At 41.6% G+C, this 21,566-nt stretch overlaps 1 protein-coding gene across 1 annotated transcript in view; it reads right to left on the reverse strand.

Annotated features, from left to right (window-relative positions):
• LOC126212940 (uncharacterized) overlaps positions 1-21,566 on the reverse strand; it is a 483,964-nt gene that overhangs the window by 232,719 nt on the left and 229,679 nt on the right. The window contains exons 10-11 of the mRNA XM_049940457.1: positions 16,439-16,471; positions 6,632-6,727 (exon numbers count right to left, since the gene is read on the reverse strand). Of these exons, the coding sequence (XP_049796414.1) occupies positions 6,632-6,727; positions 16,439-16,471 (129 nt within the window). The remainder of the gene's footprint in view (positions 1-6,631; positions 6,728-16,438; positions 16,472-21,566) is intronic.

Genomic DNA, 21,566 nt, shown 5'->3' on the forward strand with positions numbered 1-21,566 from the left:
ATCCAAATCTTTCTGTGTACTGTGGACATTCAGATAATCGCCTTCTAGTGGCAAAAGGTGAAGTTGCAATCGGTCACCAGAAGAAAAACCCTGTTTGATCACAGCCCTTATGAAATACTCCCACTGAATATCTTATCCTTACTATCTTCTTCAAAACCTTAACAGTTATCTGTAACACTACATAAATCCACCTACTCACCCCATTTCCTGTGACTTCTTCATCCATATTGACCAAACGTTTCCATCCTGTGTTTATTGCTACTGACTCAACATCTGCAGCAGATCCTCTGCTTGATTCCAGCATTCTGTTACATACCGCGTCCAAGGGGACATTCTCTCGACTCCCCAGTGCACCTATCCCTACGACACTACTCTAGTTGTCTCCTGACTTCTCTCAACCTCCTTGGACGCCTCACTGCAGCAGTCCCCAATCCATTTGAAAGTGGCCACCTACCTGTTCAGCTCACCATCGCTTACACACTGCCTCTAGCCCATGCACCAGATCCCAACCTCTATCGCAGTGTTATAGAAGAATACTGCCACATCAACGGAAATGTCTACCAGGAATCCACAGATATGCATATTGGAAGCCACACAGAACCTGCCACCTACCAGATTATATTGATCCCACCCCACCCTTCTTACAGTTCTTTTCAGATGCTATATCAGCCAACATTTCTACAGATATCTTTGTATCCTCGTCACCCCATAAGCTATACTATTCCTCCAACAATCCCATCACTCATACCAATCCTTCCTAGGGACTCATAACTAGGATACCACACCACTGACATGTACAGAAACACACTAGTAACAAAGGGAGCTTGACAAGTCGGCCATAGCGGAGCATTCCCTAGGAAATGGACATAAAATACATTTCAAAAATAGAAAAGTGTTGGTTCATGCGTCTACATATTGGGACTCCGTTATAAAGGAAGCGGTCGATATTCGTTTAAACAACAACAATTTCGACAGAGACCAGGGATATACACTCAGCAGGGCATGGGGGCGGGCGTTGGACATCGAAGAAAGCAAAGACAGATGCGCGGCGCGGGAGCGGCATTTTCAAACGTGGCGCCGGCCCCTGGCGCCACCTGACGTCACCGGCGCTGCTTCGGGCAAAACCTCCCCCAGCTGCCCTGGTCGACATAAGCGCGCGCGTCACATTGGATCGATCTGATTGGCTGCTGATGATGTCATAATGCCTTTACAAGCGAGAAACCGTAGCAGCCCCGACGGTCAGGGATCTCCTGAAGACGATGGCGAAGATGGCCATCGAAAGCTCGAGGATTTTATTCGAATTGACGCGGCTGGAAAACCGAGGACGTTTTGTTCATGTATGCCGTCGTGAAAGATTCCGTGGACACATAACTTATTAAATTCAAAGAATATCGGCACTGGCGCCAGAATTCTACCAGATTCAGTGGTACACTCCCCATTAACCCTCCCAAGTTTGGAAAACATCCCATTGACTCACTGTCCACTCTTCCACAACATCAACCAATACCTGACAACCTAAACAAAGCTGATCACGTTGCAACCTATATCTCCAACATCTTCTTCATTTATGATGACTCACATATTGATTACTCACCATTTCCTATAATCTGTGAATGCACAAATACTATTGCTCCCTGGCTCCCTGTTTCCACTACTTCAACAACATATCACAAACAGAACTGAATGTACCTATTATTTCGCATGACATAAAACAAGTCATTGTTGGTCCTCAACACATGACCTTTTGACACTTAAAACAATGCCCCTCCCTTTTCTCTCCACACTTACATCCATTTACAACATGATGGTCTCTGCAGGTTACCGTCTTGAACTGTGAAAAACCCTCAAAATCTCACTGTTCTGCAAGCAGCACAAACCCCCTAACTATGCTTCTTCTTACTGGCCTTTCAGCCTGATTTGACTGTCCAGCAGTGTCTCTAAATCCATCTTCTGACCCACCTGTAAACACCTGAACACCAGAACTAATCGGGCTTGCATCTTGCCATATCCTATGATCACAAACTCCTGTACCCCACTCATTTCCCCTCCACTCAACTTCAAAAAATCGGCAATGTAGGTCTCCTGCGACTTGGAGAAAGACTAGGACTGTGTATGGCATCTGGTCTCCTAACTTCGGGCTTATACTCTTACCGTTAACTACATCTGACATACCGTATCCTGGCTTTGTAATTGCCCATTCTTGGTCACTATTGACAGTACCAATTCACACACAAGCTTTATACCAATGAAAAGAGAAAGTTTCAAAGGTTTTGGCAGGCGGCTGCGGGCGGGTGGTGATGGTTTCAGAAGCGGCTGGTAGAGTTCGCGCCAGTACGGCCGTAATTTTTAGAGATAAAACGACGTTCCACCTTAGTGGAAAAGTCAACAGGCACAACGTTCGCATATGGGGTTTGGAAAAATTCACATTAACCATTGCAACACGAAAGAGACTGAAGTGTTCTGTGCCTTAGCCAGTACAAAGGCTTACGGACCATTTTTGTTTGTAGAAAGAACTGTAATGGCAAGCACATACTGGGACATGTTGGAACAATGGCTGTTCTCTCAATTTGTGCAAGTTTCCCAGGACTTCTTTTTCCAAGAGGATGGAGCTTCACCCCGTTGGCATCGTGACGTACGAGGCTTTCTGAGTGACTCCCTTTCTCAATGTTGGATCGGTCGCAGGGGACTCGAGGACCTGGCTCTGCACTTCTGGCCACCGAGATCTCCTGACCGCACAGCCTGCGACTGTTTCTTAGGAGGTTATGTGAAGGAAGCTGTTTACATCCCGCCTCTACCGACCACTCTGAACGATGTGTGGAACCGGACCACAGCTGCCGTGCGCTCAGCAACAGCAGATACCCTATCGCGTGTGTGGGACGAGTTTGGTTACCGTACAGCCAATGGTGGCCACATTGAACGTTTATAGCATTTATCACATTTCTAATTATTATATAATTATTAAAACCTAATTAATTATAAATTATTGAAAATTATTAAATCTATTATGCTGATATCAAACATAATGAAAAAAATACCTTGAAAGTTCCTCTTTTCATTGGTATCAGGCCTGTTCATTTTGGATTTGTACTTGAATAAATGGGAATTTCTGAAAATGGGTCCATCTTTTAGAATGACGCTGCATTCTGAATGACAGCCCATGTCCGGAAACGTACCGTTTGCGTTCTACGACAGTTTCAGTGCATATGTGTATGGTGTCTGCATCTGCTGAGGGAAACAGAAAAGTCGCAGAGCTGGTTGTGCTGGTATGCAACAGGCTAGACGGTGATGTGGGCAGTGTCTGTAACAACGTTGGTGGTCGCCACATCGAGCTGCTGTTGTAATGCATCAGTACTGTTGTGTATTTACAGTGTGCTGGGTTCTTTTGTTTGTTTTTGGATAATGTTAACATGTAATGTGTAAGTGTTATACAGACAAATGCATTTAACTGATAATGGATGTTTCCTTTCTTCTTCTTCTTAAGTTGCCAATCCTAAGATTGATTTGCAGCAGCTCTCCATTCAGTGCGATTGTCGGCCAGCCTCTTCAATTCCGTGAAACTTCCGCATCCTAGGTCCTGCATTATCTGGCTTATGTACTTTCTTCTAGGTCTGCCTCTTGCCCTTTTGCCCTCCACAAGGCCTTCCATTATAGTGTGGAGAAGACTTTCATGTCTCAGAATGTGTCCCATCCATATATCTCTCCTCTTCTTGACCGTCTTCCAAAGAACTGGAACTTCCTCCGCTCTCTGCAGGACTTCTTCATTTGTCATCCTGGCCGTCCATGGAATTTTTAACATCCTTCGCAGACACCACATTTCGAATCCTTCAATCCTTCTTCTTTCGTCCTCTCCAAGTGTCCAGGTTTCGCTGCCGTAGAGAAGCACACTCCCAACAAAGGTCTTTATTAACCGCTTCCTTAACGCCAGACTTATCATATTTGATGTGAGGAGTCCTTTCCTTTTATAGAATGCAGTCTTTGCCTGATTTATTCTACTTATTACATCTTTCCTACTACGACCATCTGATGTTATTCTGCTTCCCAAGTAGACAAAGTCTTGTATTTCTTTCAGCTTCTCTCCATTCAGCCTTATATTCGTAATTGCTTGATTATTTTGTTTGCTTGCAACTAAGATTTTTGTTTTTGACTTATTAATTTTCATGTTGTACCGTGTAGCAAGAGTGTTTTCCATTTCCTCCAACACTACTTGTAATTCTTCCTCATTTTCCGCTAGGACAGCAATGTCATCCGCAAAACGCAGCATATCAACTATTTTTCCCTGGATCCTGATTCCATTAGCTTGTCCTAACTTTTCTCTGACCTCGTCCATTGCTTTCTGTATATACATATTAAAGAGGACAGGGGAGAGTGCACATCCCTGTCTGACACCCTGTTTAATTTTTGCTTGTTGTTGATGTTCCCCACATCTCACTATTGCCACCTCTTCTTTGTATAAGTTCCATATCGTTCTCCTGTCCTTGTACTTAGCTCCAGTTTCCCTCAATATCTGGAATAGTTTTTTCCATTCAACCTTATCAAAGGCCTTTTAGAGGTCAACAAATGCTATGTAGGTGTCCTTTCCTTTTTCCATTCTTTTTTCTATTATGAGCCTTAGGGCCATAATGGCTTCTCGCGTACCTCTCCCTCTTCTAAAGCCAAACTGGTCTTCTGTGAGCATGCATTCCACATTCCCTTCAATTCTTCTGAGGAGGATGGTCGTCAAAATTTTTGATGCATGTGATGTTAGGCTGAGGGTTCTGTATTGTGCACACGATTTTGCTGGCATTTTCTTTGGTAATGGAACAATAATACACTTTTTGAAGTCCTCAGGCAGCTCTCCAGTATCATATATTTGGCAGATTAATTTATACAATTTATCTTTTATTTCTGTTCCAGCTGCTTTGATGATTTCTGCAGGCAATGAGTCAATTCCTGGTGCTTTTCCGTGCTTAAGTGCCTGTATTGCCTGATCAAATTCAGACCTTAGTATGCTGTCTCCTAGTTCATCTTTATCTACTTCGTCCTCACTTTCAATCATGTCATCTTGTACGTTGCCTCCATATAATTTCTCTAGGTATTCCTTCCACGTAAGTGCTATATCTTCATGATTATACACCATCTTATTATCCTCTCTTATTAGGGCATTACATCTAATCCTTTGTCCTCCTGAGAAGAAGCGTTTCACTGTTTTGTATGCTAATTCAAGGTTCCCTTTCTTCAGAAGGTCTTCAACTTCTTTGCATCTGTCTTCAAGGAATCTTTCTTTTACTTGCTTCAACTTCCTGTTGATTTTGTTCCTAAGCACTCGGTATGCCGTTTTCCCTTCTTCCGTTTCATTATTTTTGAGCTTCCTTCTTTCCTCAAACATAAGTATTATTTCATCAGTTATCCACTCCTTCCTCTTTTCAGGTTTTTGTTTTCCAATTATCTCTTCAGCTGCTTTTATTAGGCCATCTCTCATATTTTCCCAATGTTGTTCTACATTCTCTATAGGATGCTGTTGAATTAGATCCTTAGCCCTTTCTTGGAACTCCTTCTGCGTCTCACGGTTTCCAAGCTTCCCTATATCCAGTTTTCCATTTCCTATTTTCTTCCTTATGCATTTGAACTTGAGTCGGCATTCCGCAACAACCATGTTGTGATCACTCACAATATCTGGGCTTGCGTATGCTCTAGAGTCTTTTAGTTGATTTCTAAATCCATTTTTGACTAGAATGTAATCAATTTGGTATCGTTCTCTATCCCCTGGTGACTTCCAGGTGTATCTTCTACGGGGGTGATGTTGAAACCACGTGTTCGATATTATCAGTTGATTCCTGTTACAAAATTCTATAAGTCGGTCTCCTCTATCATTCCTCTTACCAAGGCCGTAGCGTCCAACAGCTGGCTGTACCTCTTTATCTCCTACTATTGCGTTCCAGTCTCCCATGATTATTAAATTTGTTTCTCCTTTGATTCCTCTCAAGGCTCCATTTAACTCTTCATATACAGTTTCCTTTCTAGTTCTCAGGTAATAATTGTACCACGTCACGCCTAATTCAGTTCCTCATGCAGAAATGGCTGATTTAAACATTTGAATTTATACCGTCTTAGAACGGAAACGATACCTTCCCAGACGTGGGTTCCTGTTCAAAATATTATGTAGTCACTGCCCTATACAAGCCCTTGAATTCTGTGAGAATAATTTCCAAACACCCTGTAGAGGTAAGAACTTCAATGTAGCACTCATACGTGTGTTAAGATACCAGGAAACAACATCCATTGATGAAACAAAAAATGCAAAAAGAAAGAAAGTGGTGCAACTGTGTAAAAACTGTTAGTAGTCTTGCAGTAGGTATGCCTGACATTGTTGAGTATGTTAGATTTACGTAAATCTCGCACGCTTGGTCGCCAGAATGCCTAACTGGAAATGAAAGTATAACAGCTGAAAGTAAATAGCCAACACGCAGCAAGCATACTGTACTTACTTATGGGCTTCACAAAGTCAGTCAGCACTTGATAAAAACTCTGAAATCGTACCATTTATTCACAGACTAATGTAATTATAAGATACGTACACACACACACAGTCACAAACACACACTCGGATTATCAGTGAAATGATACACTAAGAATAATTTTAAAAAATTCCTACCTTCCTCACAGTAGACGCCAGTAAATCCTTGTGGGCAGGTGCATGACCTGGTTGCAACGCTCCACACACCACCGTTGCGGCAGCTTTCCACTGGCCCTGTGGAAAGATTACAAACACTACTTACATTTGGCTGAGTACTTTTAACTAATCACGAAGATAGTGTTTCCAACAAATTTAATGTGTTACTTGTCATATATCGTACACAAACTTCGTGGAGCGAGAAAGGGTTTCAATCAGTTTGACAACATGTCCCACTCAGGAAGACTTACACTATGTGATCAAAAGTTGTAAGTAGGCTGTGTAGGTTATAGGAAACAACGGAGCACGATGTGAGATAGTAGATGGTTTAGCCTTTTGACAAAGTTTACAAATAGACAAGACTCTTCGAATTCTCTTTTCCATATTGTTAAAATAACAAGTCGTCCGAAGAATATAACATTTTCGTGGAGCAAAACGTGCGTAGCTGAAATGAATGTACCAAATGAGCTTATTAGCAAAATCGTCAGGAATGCAAAGTACCCATAGCTTGTCATCAATAGTGCAGCGTTTGAAGAGTATGTCGTTTCTAACCAGATAATAATGCTGAATCTGTGTGTCTTTTCATGCCATTTACTTTTGATGTCTTTCAAAATCGGATTATTATCTTGTTCATGAACAATGTCCTTTAAAGATATGGTGATGAAGTTTTCAAAGGCGACTTTCTGAATGTAAAGAATACTGAAATTTTCCTCGAGGTTGCCTTCTGTGTTACTTTTCTCAAGCCCATCCAGTGCGTGTGACAGTGCGTCCGCAGCAATGTTCTCCTTGCTGGGAATGTAGACTATTGTGAAGTGGAATTCTTGCAGAAACAATGCCCAAAGTTTTAACCTGTCGTGATTTAATTTTGAAGACATAATAAATTGTAATGCACGGTGATCACTGTATACATTTACGTGCTTAACAGAAAGAAAGAAACGGAATTTGTTAAATCCCCAAACGATAGCTAAAGCTTCTACAGTAATTCAGTAATGGAGTAACTTTTTTCCAGATTTTGTTAGCTCTCTTCTAGCAAAAGCAATGGTTTTCTGAACTGTAGCGTCATTTTCTATGGCTTTTTTAAATATATGGGCACCATGACCGACTTTAGAATAATCCGTGCTAAGGTAGAAATCTTGTGACAAATCTGGATGAGCTAATATTGGCACGTTAAGTAGAGCTTATTTCAAAGAACTGAATTCCAATTGTGCCTGTTCGTCCCACTTTCAAATAGTATTTTTTCCAGTGAGAGAACAAAGTTTTGGTGTAACTAGAATTTGCATATTCAGTAAATGACGGTAAAAATTTACGGGAACTAGAAAACTGTGGACTTGTTTTTTTTTTTGTGGATGGAACTGGAATGGCTCTGATTGCTTCTAACTTTTCAGAGCCAGCTGAATGCCTTTAGAAGAAATAATATGTCCCAAAAACTTTACCTTTGTTCTACCGAATTCAGACTTTTCCAAGTAAACTGTAATTCCAGATTCTGCAAAAATATGTAACACGCTGTTGAGGATGCGATTATGTTGTTCCCATGAGGCTTCTGCTATCAGAATATCGTCCACATATAAGGTAATGTAACGTTTTAAGAACTCAGGTAATATGGAATTTAGCCCACGAATGAAAGCTGCCGAAGAAATGTTCAAACAAAAAGGAAGTTTCCGGAATTGATAACAAACGCCTAAACAAAGAAAAGCTGTGTATTTTCTACATTCTGGATGAAGTTCGATCTGATAATAGCTGGATCTGAGATCAATGGAAGACAACACTTTTACACGATTAAAATTTTGAAGAAGTTCTTCCAACGTTTGCGGCCTGTCTGTTTCAGGAATGGTGACAGTATTGATTTGTCTCGAATCTAAGACAAGCCTGATCGTTCCATTTTTCTTCTCAACAACATGTAATGGATTGTTGTATGAGCATACTGCAGAATCAATAATTTCCTCGTCAAGCACAGACTGTATTTCTGTTCTAACACAGTCCCTATAATGTGCCGGAATTACGTATAGTGTATCACAAAATTTAGTATGCTCACGAACACGAAATCGGTATTGAAATCCCTTGATTGTTCCTGTTATGTGAGTAAAAACTGTGGAATGTGCTTGTAAAATCTCAAAAAGGTCCTGCCTATCAGTGTCATTACAATTCTCAATTGTTTGAATTTTATTCTGAATTAACTCATTAGTATCAAATACGCCGTCGATATCATCCCTGTGAATACTTGCAGAGTGATTGTTAGTGTCAAGTTCCGTCGAAAATTCCGAACTGTTGTCTAACAGAAGGTAAAGCCGATTAATTTCCTCGTCATGGTTTGAGAGCCAATCTTCAAATTTCAAAGCTATTGACTTCCTTTCTTTCTCTAAACTTATTTCAGCATCGTGAACGTTTAAGATTGCTTTGTATTCATTCAAAATATATTTTCCGTCGACAATAATGGAACAATAAAAAAGTTCATGTGAACAGCTCGTAGCGTTGCGCAGTTAGAGGTGAGCCGCCAGCAGTGGTGGATGTGAGGAGAGAGATGGCGGAGTTTTGAGAGCGGATGATCTGGACGTGTGTCCATCAGAGAGAGTAATTTTGTAAGACTGGATGTGATGAACTGATATATATATATATATATATATATATATATATATATATATATATATATATATATATATATAATGACTTTTCAATACTATTAACGTAAATACATTGTTTGTTCTCTATCAAAAGCTTTCATTTGCTAACTATGCCTATCAGTAGTTAGTGACTTCAGTAGTTAGAATTTTTTATTTAGCTGGCAGAATTGGCGATCGCTGTATTGCACTAGTTTGAGTTAGCAAGAGTTTTGTGAGGTAATTGATTCATTAAAGGCATAGGTTATTGTTTGTCAGGGCCATTCTTTTGCTGGGATTGCGCTAAAAAACATAAACAAATAAATGAAATAAAATAAAATAAATATTGTGTGTCAGTTTAGTGTTGATCAGAATAAGTAAAGAGAGTAATGTCTGAGTACGTTCAGCTTTGCTCAGCACACTAAAATATCAATTTCTCTAAGGGGACATTTCAAAGTATGCAGACCTGGCTGAAAATGACTTACAAGTTTGTGGTGGCGTCCATTGGTAATGGTGGAATTCAATTTTGTGTTAGCCCACCCTTAGCCTTGATGACAGCTTCCACTGTCGCAGGAATATGTTCAATCAGGTGCTGGAACGTTTCTTGGGGAATGGCAGCCCATTCTTCACGGAGTGCTGCACTGAGCAGCTGTATCGACGTCGGTCGGTGATTCCTGGCACGAATTAGGCGTTCCAAAAAATCCCAAATGTGTTCTATAGCATTAAGGTCAGGACTCTGTGCAGGTCAGTCCATTACAGGGATGTTATTCTCGTGTAACCACTCCGCTACAGGCCGTGCATTATGAACAGGTGCTCGATCGTGTTAGAAGATGCACTCGCCATAGCCGAATTGCATACGTGACAATGATGGCGATGGCAACTTTAATTTTGTTCATACACTAGGCTCAAATAGTGCTGTGGGATCCCGAAGTATCTGAGAGTACCACGTGATAGATTCCTTACCTTCAGGGGGCATTGCACGATGTGCAGGTCAAGTGTGTTCACCAGGACCAATCTCCTACAGAAAGTGCCTCAATAGACTGAGATCTGAAGTCTGCAAATGACAGGTTATTTAGGCAACGTGGTGCTACACTGATGAACTCATATTCAGTGTGACAGTAGAGAAGCCCAGACTGCTCATCACATGCTTCAGTGTTAACTGAGCCGGGGCTGGGTCGCCTCATGCTTTGTTTTCTTTTTTTTATCATTCTTTGAAGTCCAGTAGTGTCTTATTTCTTCATCAGTTACCGCCATGACGTTGCTGTCTTCTCTCTGTGAGTGGCAGCAGCAGCGTGAATCGGTACTAGTACAGCTGTACTATCTTTGGTGTGGCCGAAATATTTTATGTGTGTAGCAGTCGGTCAGTTGGGGCAGAGCAGCGATGAAGTCGCTGTGGCGGATAGTCAGGCCGGAGCCGCTGGCTGCGTGCACGCGCGGTTGGAGTTGTGCATCGCTTCTTGAGAGGGTTACGAAATTCGTCGGCCACAGATCCTGGGCACTAAAGCTGAACGCTCACTTAACCTACTATCAAGCAATCCTGCTATCACATCTCTTCGTGTGATCCTGGTTGTCACTTTCTGGGAGATTCCTACGAGCAACAACGTGTGTACATTGAAGTCAGATAGAATTGCAGCCATCTTACTGTGTCGTGTTTAACTTAATTTAATTTATTCCTTCATTAATGAAGAACACCAGTGGTATCTTCTGACTAGTGGCCGTTGACATTCCGTGGACCTGCCCTGGTCGTTGACGTAGTTTGTAGCAGTGAATTTTCCTCGTCGGGTTGATGCTGTCCAGCACAGCGTGTAGTTAGACAGCTGAGGTGTGTTGGTAGTTTTGGGCGTTTATTCTGACTTGGCTGGATTGGTCACCAGTATCCAGAACGTTGTGCTATTGACATCGTGTTGTCGTTTTGCTGGTGGGATGGAGCAGAACTGATCTTGTTGATTGGTTCGTCGGCTGGCTTTCGGTTGGGTTGCCTTCCAATTAAGAGGTTGTCGGTCTGGCTGCCTGTCTCAACCTAAACGTGCGATAGTGTCGCCATCCCACGCCGACCCTTGGAACTTTCTGAGCACCGCTCCTTATGTGTTACATAATGATTTCCTTTTTAGTCTTAAGTACTCTGTGTGGCCTTCAGCCGAGTTTCAGCCATTCTAAATTAAAATTGAAAATTAAGCCGTAAATTTGTTTCAAGTTGGTATGTGGCCTTTAGTCGAGTTTTCAGCCTTTTCAAATCAAAAGGTGAAAACTTTTGTCCATGCCTTAAGCCGTAAGAAATAATTTCTAGTTTGTATGTGGCCTCCAGCGAGTTTTCCAGGTTAAATTAAAAATTGGAAATTTCTTTGTCTGGACTTTAAGCCATGAGATTGTTTGGGTTTCGTATGTCGCCTTCAGCAGAGTTTTATATGAAGCATTTTAGGATAAAGCCTTTAGCCTATTTTAGTTGAAATTTAGAAGCTCTTCCCCTCAGGCCTTAAGCCGTAAAATTGTTTTCTGCATGGTGTGTGGCCTTCAGCCGAGTAATAATCTCTCTTAAATTAAAAATTCAAGATCCTTGTCCTGCCCTTAAGTCATAAGGTTGTTATTCTTTAGAATGAGGGCTTCAGATGAGTTTTACACGAAATATTTTAAGAGAAGGCCTTCAGCCTTTTCAAATTGAAAGCTCTTCTTACTAGAACCCGTTGAATTGTTTTGTTGATATGCGGCCTTCAGCCGAGTTTTCAGCCATTTAGAGTAAACATAGAAAATCTTTGTCTTCACCTTAAGCTGTAACACTGTTCTTGATTAATGTGAGGCCTTCAACCGAGTTCTACGGGAAACATTTAAGCTATGATTTTGAGCCTATTAATATTGAGGATAATTTTTTTTTTCTAAATAAGTGAAACCTCCAGAAGAACTCCTGTACCGCAATTCCTTGCTTAGGCCTTGTGTCTTGGATTTTCGATGTGGCCTTCAGCTGATCTAAATTAAATCAAAGGAGGTCTTTCGTTAAAACCTTGAGAGTTTTTGATTCTTGCTTGTGTGAATGTTTTAAGAAATAAAGTTTATATGTTAAGTGCAACTCACAGTAACTTATTTCTGTCCCTTTCCACAAATATGACCTCATCCGCTCTGTCCTGCTAGCCCAATGATTTCACTGACTGTGTCCAGCCCTGGCACAGAAGATGAACTTCAGCAAGGAATAGAAAACGCTTTGAAAATGACCAAGTTTAGCGCTGAAGTAATATAATCATAGCTGTTGACGAATATGCTGTGAGTGATTCTGGTATGAGAAATAAGTGCAATGCAGATAGTTAAGGGAGACGAAAATAAAAATTGTGATAGTGAACTGGAATTCGACAGCAGCAAAAGGACGAGAAGAACAAATAGGAGAACACTGATTGCGGGACTGCAGTGAAATAGGAAGATAGCTGGTATGCTTTTGCACGGAACATAATTTAATTATTTCTAATATTTGGTTTTAAGACTCACAAAGGAAAGCGTATACATGGAAGAGATCTGGATACACGAATGGTTCAGACAGATAATTCGAAACGAACTTTAAGCCGTAAAACATTCGTAGCGGCAAGTATGAACTCTGGCCACAATTTATTGGTTTTGAACTGCTGACAGGAAATCGCAGAAATTTCCGAAATTAAGGACATGGGATTTGGACTAACAGAATGGTCCACGGTTGTTTCAGATCTTCAAAGGGAGCATTAAGCAACGATTGACTAAAACATGAGATACAAATGCAACGAGTGACGAATTGGTAGTTTTGCGAGATAAATACTGAAAGGCCAGAGGAAATTTTTGAATAACACGCGAGTTATTGAACGTAAAAGACGAAAGGAGACAATATAAACGTGCAGAAAATGCACTATGCAGGCGTAAAAGAAGTGAAACTAATAAAAAGCGCAAAATTTTAAAGCAGACGTGGTTAGACAAGAAATGCGAGCCTGTACAAGCATGTATGATTGTGAAAAATATAGGTGCCACCTACAGGAATATTAAAGAGATCTCTAGAGTGAAGAGAGGGACTTGTATGAATGTTAGCTCATGTGGAAAGCCAATTTATGCAGAAAAGTAGAAGACTGGAAGGTCAAAACTTACAGGGTAAGTCACTATTGCCACGAAGTATAACTCCGAAAGTATGATAGGAGCTGAAAAATTTGTGGGACAAATGCGTCATAGGAAAACGGGGGACATTATGACGTTGGTTTTTTCTTGCTAGATGGGGTCGCTTCAGAGATATGAAGGTCAATTTTGTTTTTTAAATAGGATGCTGCAGTTTGGTACTTATTTTCTGATAGAGGCTATCGAGACGAATCCAATGATATGTAACAGTAACATCTTTCAAGGTCAACGAAGGTCATAAAGGTGGCGTGAACGCCCATTTACAGAAGGTGTTCCAAGTGATGGTGACTGGTATCAATGCAGTGCTGCAATCTTCTTGTCATGGACTGAGTGGTATTCCTTACGACATCGGGGCTTATCGCAGAATATGCTCTGATAATTCTCTCTCGCATATCTTCAGGTATAGTTGGAATGTCTTTATAAACAATGTATTTTACGAATACCTCCAAGAAAAAAATCCAGAGGCGTCAACTATGGCGAACGAGCCGGCCACGACACATTTCGCCCGCGTCCAGTCCTACGACTTGGTAATTAATTGTCTCTGGAACTCATTTCTAGCTATCAGCGAAAAATGTGCCCGACACCCATCGTGTTGATTCCAAATTCTCTTCCTTGTTCCTTAAGGTACTTCTTTCAATAACAGACCTAATGTTTCTTGCAGGAAAGTGGTGTACTTTCTACCATTAACATTTCCTTCGATGAAATAGGGGTCTATAATTCTGTCCTCCAGAATTCCATACCATGCATTCACCGACCACGGTTTTTGGTGACCAACCTGCAACAGCCAACGTGGATATTCAGTTTCTCAACAATGAATGTTATGCAAATTAACATTTCCTTGGTTCGTGAATGTAACCTCGTCAGAAAATAAAATAAAATTAATAAATGTGTCATCCCTCTGAATCTGAAGTAGAGCCCATCGCTAGAATTCAATGCGACGCATACAATCCATACCAGTTAATTCTTGGTGGAGACTGATACGGTAAGGATGATGTTTATGGCGATGCAGAAAACGAACAACACTACTCTGGCTCAAGCTCCCTGCGATTTGACGTGATCTAACACAAGAATCTCGAATTACAGTGGCAAGAGTACCAATTTCCGTTTCCTCGTTAATAAATTTCCTTTGTGGGATTTATTTGCGATGCGTTAAAGATCCAGTTGTTCTGAATTTTTCACATACACATTTAAGTCTATGACGTGTAGGTGAGTATGTTGAGAATATCTCTCATCGTATAAGTCTCTGGCTCTCTCTCTGAATTTCGCTTGGCATTCTCTGTAAATGAGAAGCATATCGACTTGTTCTTCAAAGGAATACATAATTCACATTCGCTTGATTCAACGATACTAATCTTGCTATTAGTGTTGTATTGCGAAACCGTCGAATGATGTTTACATGTCAAAAGGGACGTTAGATGGATACGCCGTACGAGATGGAATTGTCAGAGCATGTGCTTCGATAAGTGCCGAAGTGATAAGGAATGCCACTGAATCGATGATACGAAGATTGCAGCATTGCATTGATACCAGTGATCATCACTTCGAACACCTTCTGTAAATGGACGTTCATGCCACCTTTGTGACCTTCGTTGACCATCAAAGACCTTACTGTTACACATCATTGGATTCGTCTCGATAGCCGCTATCAGGAAATAAGTATCAAACTATAGCATCCTATTTAAAAAAACAAAGTCGACCTGCATATCTCTGACGTGACCACACCTAGGAACAAAAAAGCAACGTCATATTGTGGCCCCCATTGTCCCATGCAACTATTGTCCCTCAAATTTTTAAGTTACTAGGTGGTCCACTGATCGTCACTGGGCAAAATATCTCTTGAAATAAGCGTCAAACGAAAAAACTACAAAGAACGCAACTCGTTTAGCTTGAAAGGGAACTGACATTCCACACTCCGATCTGTAGGACGTTAGTTTTCTTTCCTTTGATAACGACGTCCTCCTGAGCATTCCCCGCCCAGAGATCCTAATGGGGGACTATTTTATCTCCGCAATATTTTACCCAAGAGGACGCCATCATCATTTAACAATACAGTCAAGCTGCATGCTATTGGGAAAAATTACGGCTGTAGTTTCCCCTTGCTTTCAGCTGTTCGCAATACCAGCACAGCATGACCTTTTTGGTTAGTGTTGCAAGGCCAGATCAGTCAATCATCCAGATCGTTGCCCCTGAAACTATTGAAGAGGCTGCTGCCGCTCTTCAGGGACCACACGTTTGTCTGGCCTCTCAACAGGTACCCCTCCATTGTTGTTGCACCTACGGTAAAGCTATCTGTATCTCTGAGGCACGCAAGCCTCCCCACCAATGGCAAGGTCCATGGTTCATTAGGGGGCTTGAAGGAATATTCTTGAAGGAATATTAAAATATAATTTCTGTAGTATAGTATGAGAACTAGGTTGGTTGGTTGGTTGCTTGGGGAAGGAGACCAGACAGCGTGGTCATCGGTCTCATCGGATTGGGGAAGGAAGGGGAAGGAAGTCGGCCGTGCCCTTTCAGAGGAACCATCCCGGCATTTGCCTGGAGTGATTTAGGGAAATCAGGGAAAACCTAAATCAGGATGGCCGGACGCGGGATTGAACCGTCGTCCTCCCGAACGAGTCCAGTGTGCTAACCACTGCGCCACCTCGCTCAGTGAGAATAAGGAGGTGGGACAAAGACTATTTAAGCACAAAAGAAAGAGAAATCACAACTAAAAAATAAATAATTTTTCAGTTATTTTGTTCCTCGTGCTCCTATTGTGAATAATAAATATCAGTAGCCTACTGAATCCTACCAAACAGATCCTACAAAAAACAGTATTAAAGACTGTAAAATTAAGGCATTATGACACTGTAATTGACAGTGAAGGATTATGTGCCTTACATTTTGCTTTACACCTCATAGAACAAGCAAAAGTAAGTCATATGCGATATATAATCCATATATTGAATCTAAGACTACTTTCCGTCATGTATGGTAGCTTCTGTTTATTGCAACTCTAAATAATGTCATTAAATACCGAACTCATTTTTAATATAATGAGTGATAATCTTGTTATATGTATTCAACCGAAACTACTCACCTAGAGGCCCTTGGGCACCAGCTGCAAGGCGTTCTGGAAAGAAAAGAAAACTTAAATTTATTAACGTGTGTGTAAAAGAACTTACTTCAAGATACAGACCGTGTTTCATAAGGAATTAAGGCGTATATCGATAATTCCGCATCTGCTTGTTAAAAATGTTGTACAATCATTTTACTTTCATTGACTGCAATAATATAATAAACTTTATTTGTGTTTTCATTACATTCTAGCCCGTTAAGTATCAGATTCATCGTCAGTTTGTGGGCCTGAGTGGCATATACTGGCAGTTTCCATACACAACAGTCAACTTAAAATATCATGGCAAATAACTTTTTTAGACCTTTGATCACTTTTTAAATTAAAATTACTTGATACAACATGGTAACATAGCTTTCAGATGAAGGACGCAAGCCTTAATGAGGCGAAATATGATTCACAAAACTGGATTACAAACATGGCAAGATCATATGTTGTCCATGTTGCACTGTGACTTGGAAACTGCTGTTGTTTATAAATCTAAAAATAAATTAAAACAACTATCTCCAAAAGTCATTTTTATTTTCTCACATGACGCATTTTGATGGATTACGTCTTCATCTTCAGGTGGGAAAGGTTTGTTTACTAAATGTAGCCATCTGTTTGTTTTGAACTTCATTTTGCAAATGGCACAGCATAAAGAACCCATAGGGTTGTTGAAAATATACATTTTCATCAATAAGTGGCACACACGCGAAAGAACACATAAATGATGAAGATGTGTATTTATGAGGACTATGAGGGTCCGTTCTGCTGGAACATCTCCGAAATGAAGTTTGAAACAAACAGCTAGCTACATCCAACAAACAAAATGGAGTGAAGACCACTGATCCAACTAGCTCATGGAAAGCATCATGGGTGAAACTGAAAGTGAGCAGGTTGAGGGTTTACGTATTGAATCATAAATGTCGAAATTGCCGAGCATAACACGCGTAAATAACATATCTTTGATGGTATCAACCTAGGTGAGGCCATAGTCATAACAGACGAATTATGCCTCAGTTTTCTATGGAAAAATAAACAAATAATTATAAGTAGACATTCCATCCTCTTTATTGTACTGCTGTCTTCTGTAGCCTGTTGTCACATTTCCTCATCACATGTCACATTGTAAGGGATGCTTATAATAATGTTGAAGTTTGTATCTGGCTTTGATTACTGCTTGGACTTTTTACTACCAATTGATTCATTCATTTGGTCCTGGTGAATTAATAGGAAGTTGGAAGCACAGTCAACCTAAAAAGAATGATTATCAAAGGTAGATTACGCTAGCCGGCTGCGGCGGCCGTAGGGTTCTAGGCGCAACAGTCCGGAACTGCGCGACCGCTACGGTCGCAGGTTCGAATCCTGCCTCGGGCATGGATATATGTGATGTCCTTAGGTTAGTTAGGTTTAAGTAGTTCTAAGTTCTAGGGGACTGATGACCTCAGATGTTAAGTCCCATAGTGCTTAGGGCCATTTTTGAAGATTAGGCTAAAGCCTTCACACACAACAGTGGTTCAAAAACTCAGATGCAAAAAGGAATTTTCTCAGGGATCAAAACAAAACGATTCTTTTATGTTTCGGCAAAAAACAGGAAATTACTTTTTAAAGTTCATTACTATAATCACTATTTCGTAATACTGTAATACAGTACTAGCATTATCACGTGACATGATGTGGTGGAAGTTAAAGATTGTGCAAACGAACGTAGGAACAACTTCTTCCTCACACTGTTCACCCACGAGGCTACGACACTATTGACCATTAAAAATGCTACACCACGAATATGACGTGCTACAGACGCGAAATTTAACCGACAGGAAGAAGATGGTGTGATATGCAAACGATTAGCTTTTCAGAACATTCACACAAGGTTGGTGCCGGTGGCGACACCTACAACGCGCTGACATGAGGAAAGTTTCCAACCGATTTCTCATACACAAACAGCAATTGACCGGCGTTGCCTGGTGAAACGTTGTTGTAATGATTCGTGTAAGGAGGAGAAATGCGTACCATCACGTTTCCGACTTTGATAAAGGTCGGATTGTAGCATACCGTGATTGCGATTTATCCTATCGCGACATTGCTGCTCGCGTTCGTCGAGATCCAGTGACCGTTAGCAGAATATGGAATCGGTGGGTTCAGGAGGGTAATACGGAACGCCGTGCTGGATCCCAACGGCCTCGTATCACTTGCAGTCGAGATGACAGGCATCTTATCCGCATGGCTGTAACGGATCGTGCAGCCACGTCTCGATCCCTGAGTCAACAGACGGGAACGTTTACAAGACAACAACAATCTGCACGAACAGTTCGACGACGTTTGCAGCAGCATGGACTACCAGCTCGGAGACCGTGGCTGCGGTTACCCTTGACGCTGCATGACAGACAGGAGCGACTGAGATGGTGTACTCGACGACGAACCTGGGTGCACGAATGGAAAAACGTAATTTTTTCGGATGAATCGAGGTTCTGTGTACAGCATCATGATGGTCGCATCCGTGTTTGGTGAAATCGCTGTGAACGCACATTGGAAGCGTGTATTCGTCATCGCCATACTGGCGTATCACCCGGCGTGATGGTATGGGGTGCCATTGGTTACACGTCTCGGTCACCTCTTGTTCGTATTGACGGCACTTTGAACGGTGGACGTTACATTTCAGATGTGTTACGACCCGTGGCTCTACCCTTCATTCCATCCCTGCGAAACCTTACATTTCAGCAGGATAATGCACGACCGCATGTTGCATTTCCTGTACGGGCCTTTTTGGATACGGAAACTGTTCGACTGCCGCCCTGGCCAGCACATTCTCCAAATCTCTCACCAATTGGAAACGTCTGGTCAATGGTGGCCGAGCAACTGGCTCGTCACAATACGCCTGTCACTACTCATGATGAACTGTGGTACCGTGTTGAAGGAGCATGGGCAGCTGTACCTGTACACGCCATCCAAGCTCTGTTTGACTCAATGCCCAGGTGTATCAAGGCCATTATTACGTCCAGAGGTGGTTGTTGTGGGCACTGATTTCTCAGGATCTATGCACCCAAATTGCGTGAAAATGTAATCACATGTCAGTTCTGGTGTAATATATTGGTCCAATTAATACGCAGTTATCATTTGCATTTCTTTTTGGTGTAGCAATTGTAATGGCCAGTAGTGTATATGCTCAAATATTTCATGTAAATTCCATGTCTGAGGTGTAGTTATTTCCCAAAATTGACCATAAATTACTTCATTATTTAGTTCGCAACAGATAAATGAACTACTTTGTAGTAGAACACAAATTAACAATGTAATGGCTACTAAAATTTCAAATAGCCTACATGCTATTATTATTATTACTATACATGCCAGTGGTCAGATAGAAAACCTTAAGTTTTCTAATTTCTGCCACTGCAGAAGTAATGATTACAACATTTAAGTGATTTGCAAACAGTAAGAGCATTGCGGACATTTTAAATCGGTTGATTTTAAATGGGGGTGCGGTATGTCCCTGAACCAAGTGTTACAAGGGAGGGGGTTGGTGCAGAGGCGGCGTGTTTTGTGTACACCCTCACGGTGGAAAAAAAAATGGTTGAAATGGCTCTAAGCACTATGGGACTTAACATCTATGGTCATCAGTCCCCTAGAACTTAGAACTACTTAAACCTAACATAAGGACAGCACGCAACACCCAGTCATCACGAGGCAGAGAAAATCCCTGACCCCGCCGGGAATCGAACCCTGAAACCCGGGTTCTTTTGTGAGGAGGAGCTACAGGAGTCACTTACGATGAACTGTTGATTGTTTCATGACATTACAAAATAAAAGACTGTTACAAATAAGCAGTATCAATTGTGTTTATGACTCGTGTAATTAATAAAACATACACAAAACATGATTTATCTTTCTTTAAAAATAAAAGTGTTTAACGAAAATTCTTTTTCATTCTAAAGTGTAGGTAGAGGGCTACCAACAAATATCTGATCGCACTGAAGAATAATTCTGGCAGAAACTGTTGAAATCATTGATCTCTATTGGGTCATGAATACTGTCCGTATTTTCATACTCAGACTTTATACACATACCAAAGAAGTTTTCCATCACCTCGGTCCCGAGAGTTAGCGAAGCTGTACAGAAAATAGGAATAGAGATCAACATAAACGTAATTTCCGCCCTTTTTACTGCTCATGAAATCTACACATTGCATGTCGCACCACGTTTCAGCGAGACCCTCAGAGGTCGTCGTCCAGATTGCTGTACCACTAATACCCAGTAGCACGCCCCCTTGCATTGGTGCATGCCTGTATTTGTCGTTCCAAAGTACCCACAAGTTCATCAAGGCACTGTTGGTCCAGATTATCCGCCTCCTCAACGGCGATTCGGCGTAGACCCCACAGAGTGGTTGGTGGATCACATCGTCCGTAAACAGCCCTTTTCAATCTATCGCAGGCATGTTCGATAGTGTTCATGTCTAGAGAACATACTGGCCACTCTAGTCGAGCGATGTCGTTCTCCTGAAGGACGTCATTCTCAAGATGTGCACGATGGGGGCGCGAATTGTCGTCCATGAAGACGAATGCCTCGCGAATATGTTGCCGATATGGTTGCACTATCGGTCGGAGGATGGCATTCACGTATCGTACAGCCATTACGGTGCCTTCTGTGACCACCAACGGCGAACGTCGGCCCCACATAATGCCACAACAAAACAGCAGGGAACCTCCACCTTGCTGCACTCGCTAGACAGTGTGTCTAAGGCGTTCAGCCTGACTGGGTTGCCTCGAAACACATCTCCGACGATTGTCTTGTGGTAGCCATATGAGTCACTCATCGGTGAGAGAATGTGATGCGAATCCTGAGCGTTCCATTGGTCAAGTTGTTGAGCCCATCTGTTCAGCACAGCATGGTGTCGTGGTTGCAAAGATTCACTTCGCCATGGACGGCGGGAGTGAAATTGCGCATCATGCAGCCTATTGCACACAGTTTGAGTCGTTACACGACGTCCTGTGGCTGCTCGAAAAGCACTATTCCACATGGTGGCGTTGCTGTCAGGATTCCTCCGAACGATAATCTGTAGGTAGCGGTCACCCACTGCAGTAGCAGCCCTTCCATCTACATCTACATGGAA

The sequence above is a fragment of the Schistocerca nitens genome, chromosome 11, assembly GCF_023898315.1.
Source record: "Schistocerca nitens isolate TAMUIC-IGC-003100 chromosome 11, iqSchNite1.1, whole genome shotgun sequence".
Lineage (NCBI taxonomy): Eukaryota > Metazoa > Arthropoda > Insecta > Orthoptera > Acrididae > Schistocerca > Schistocerca nitens.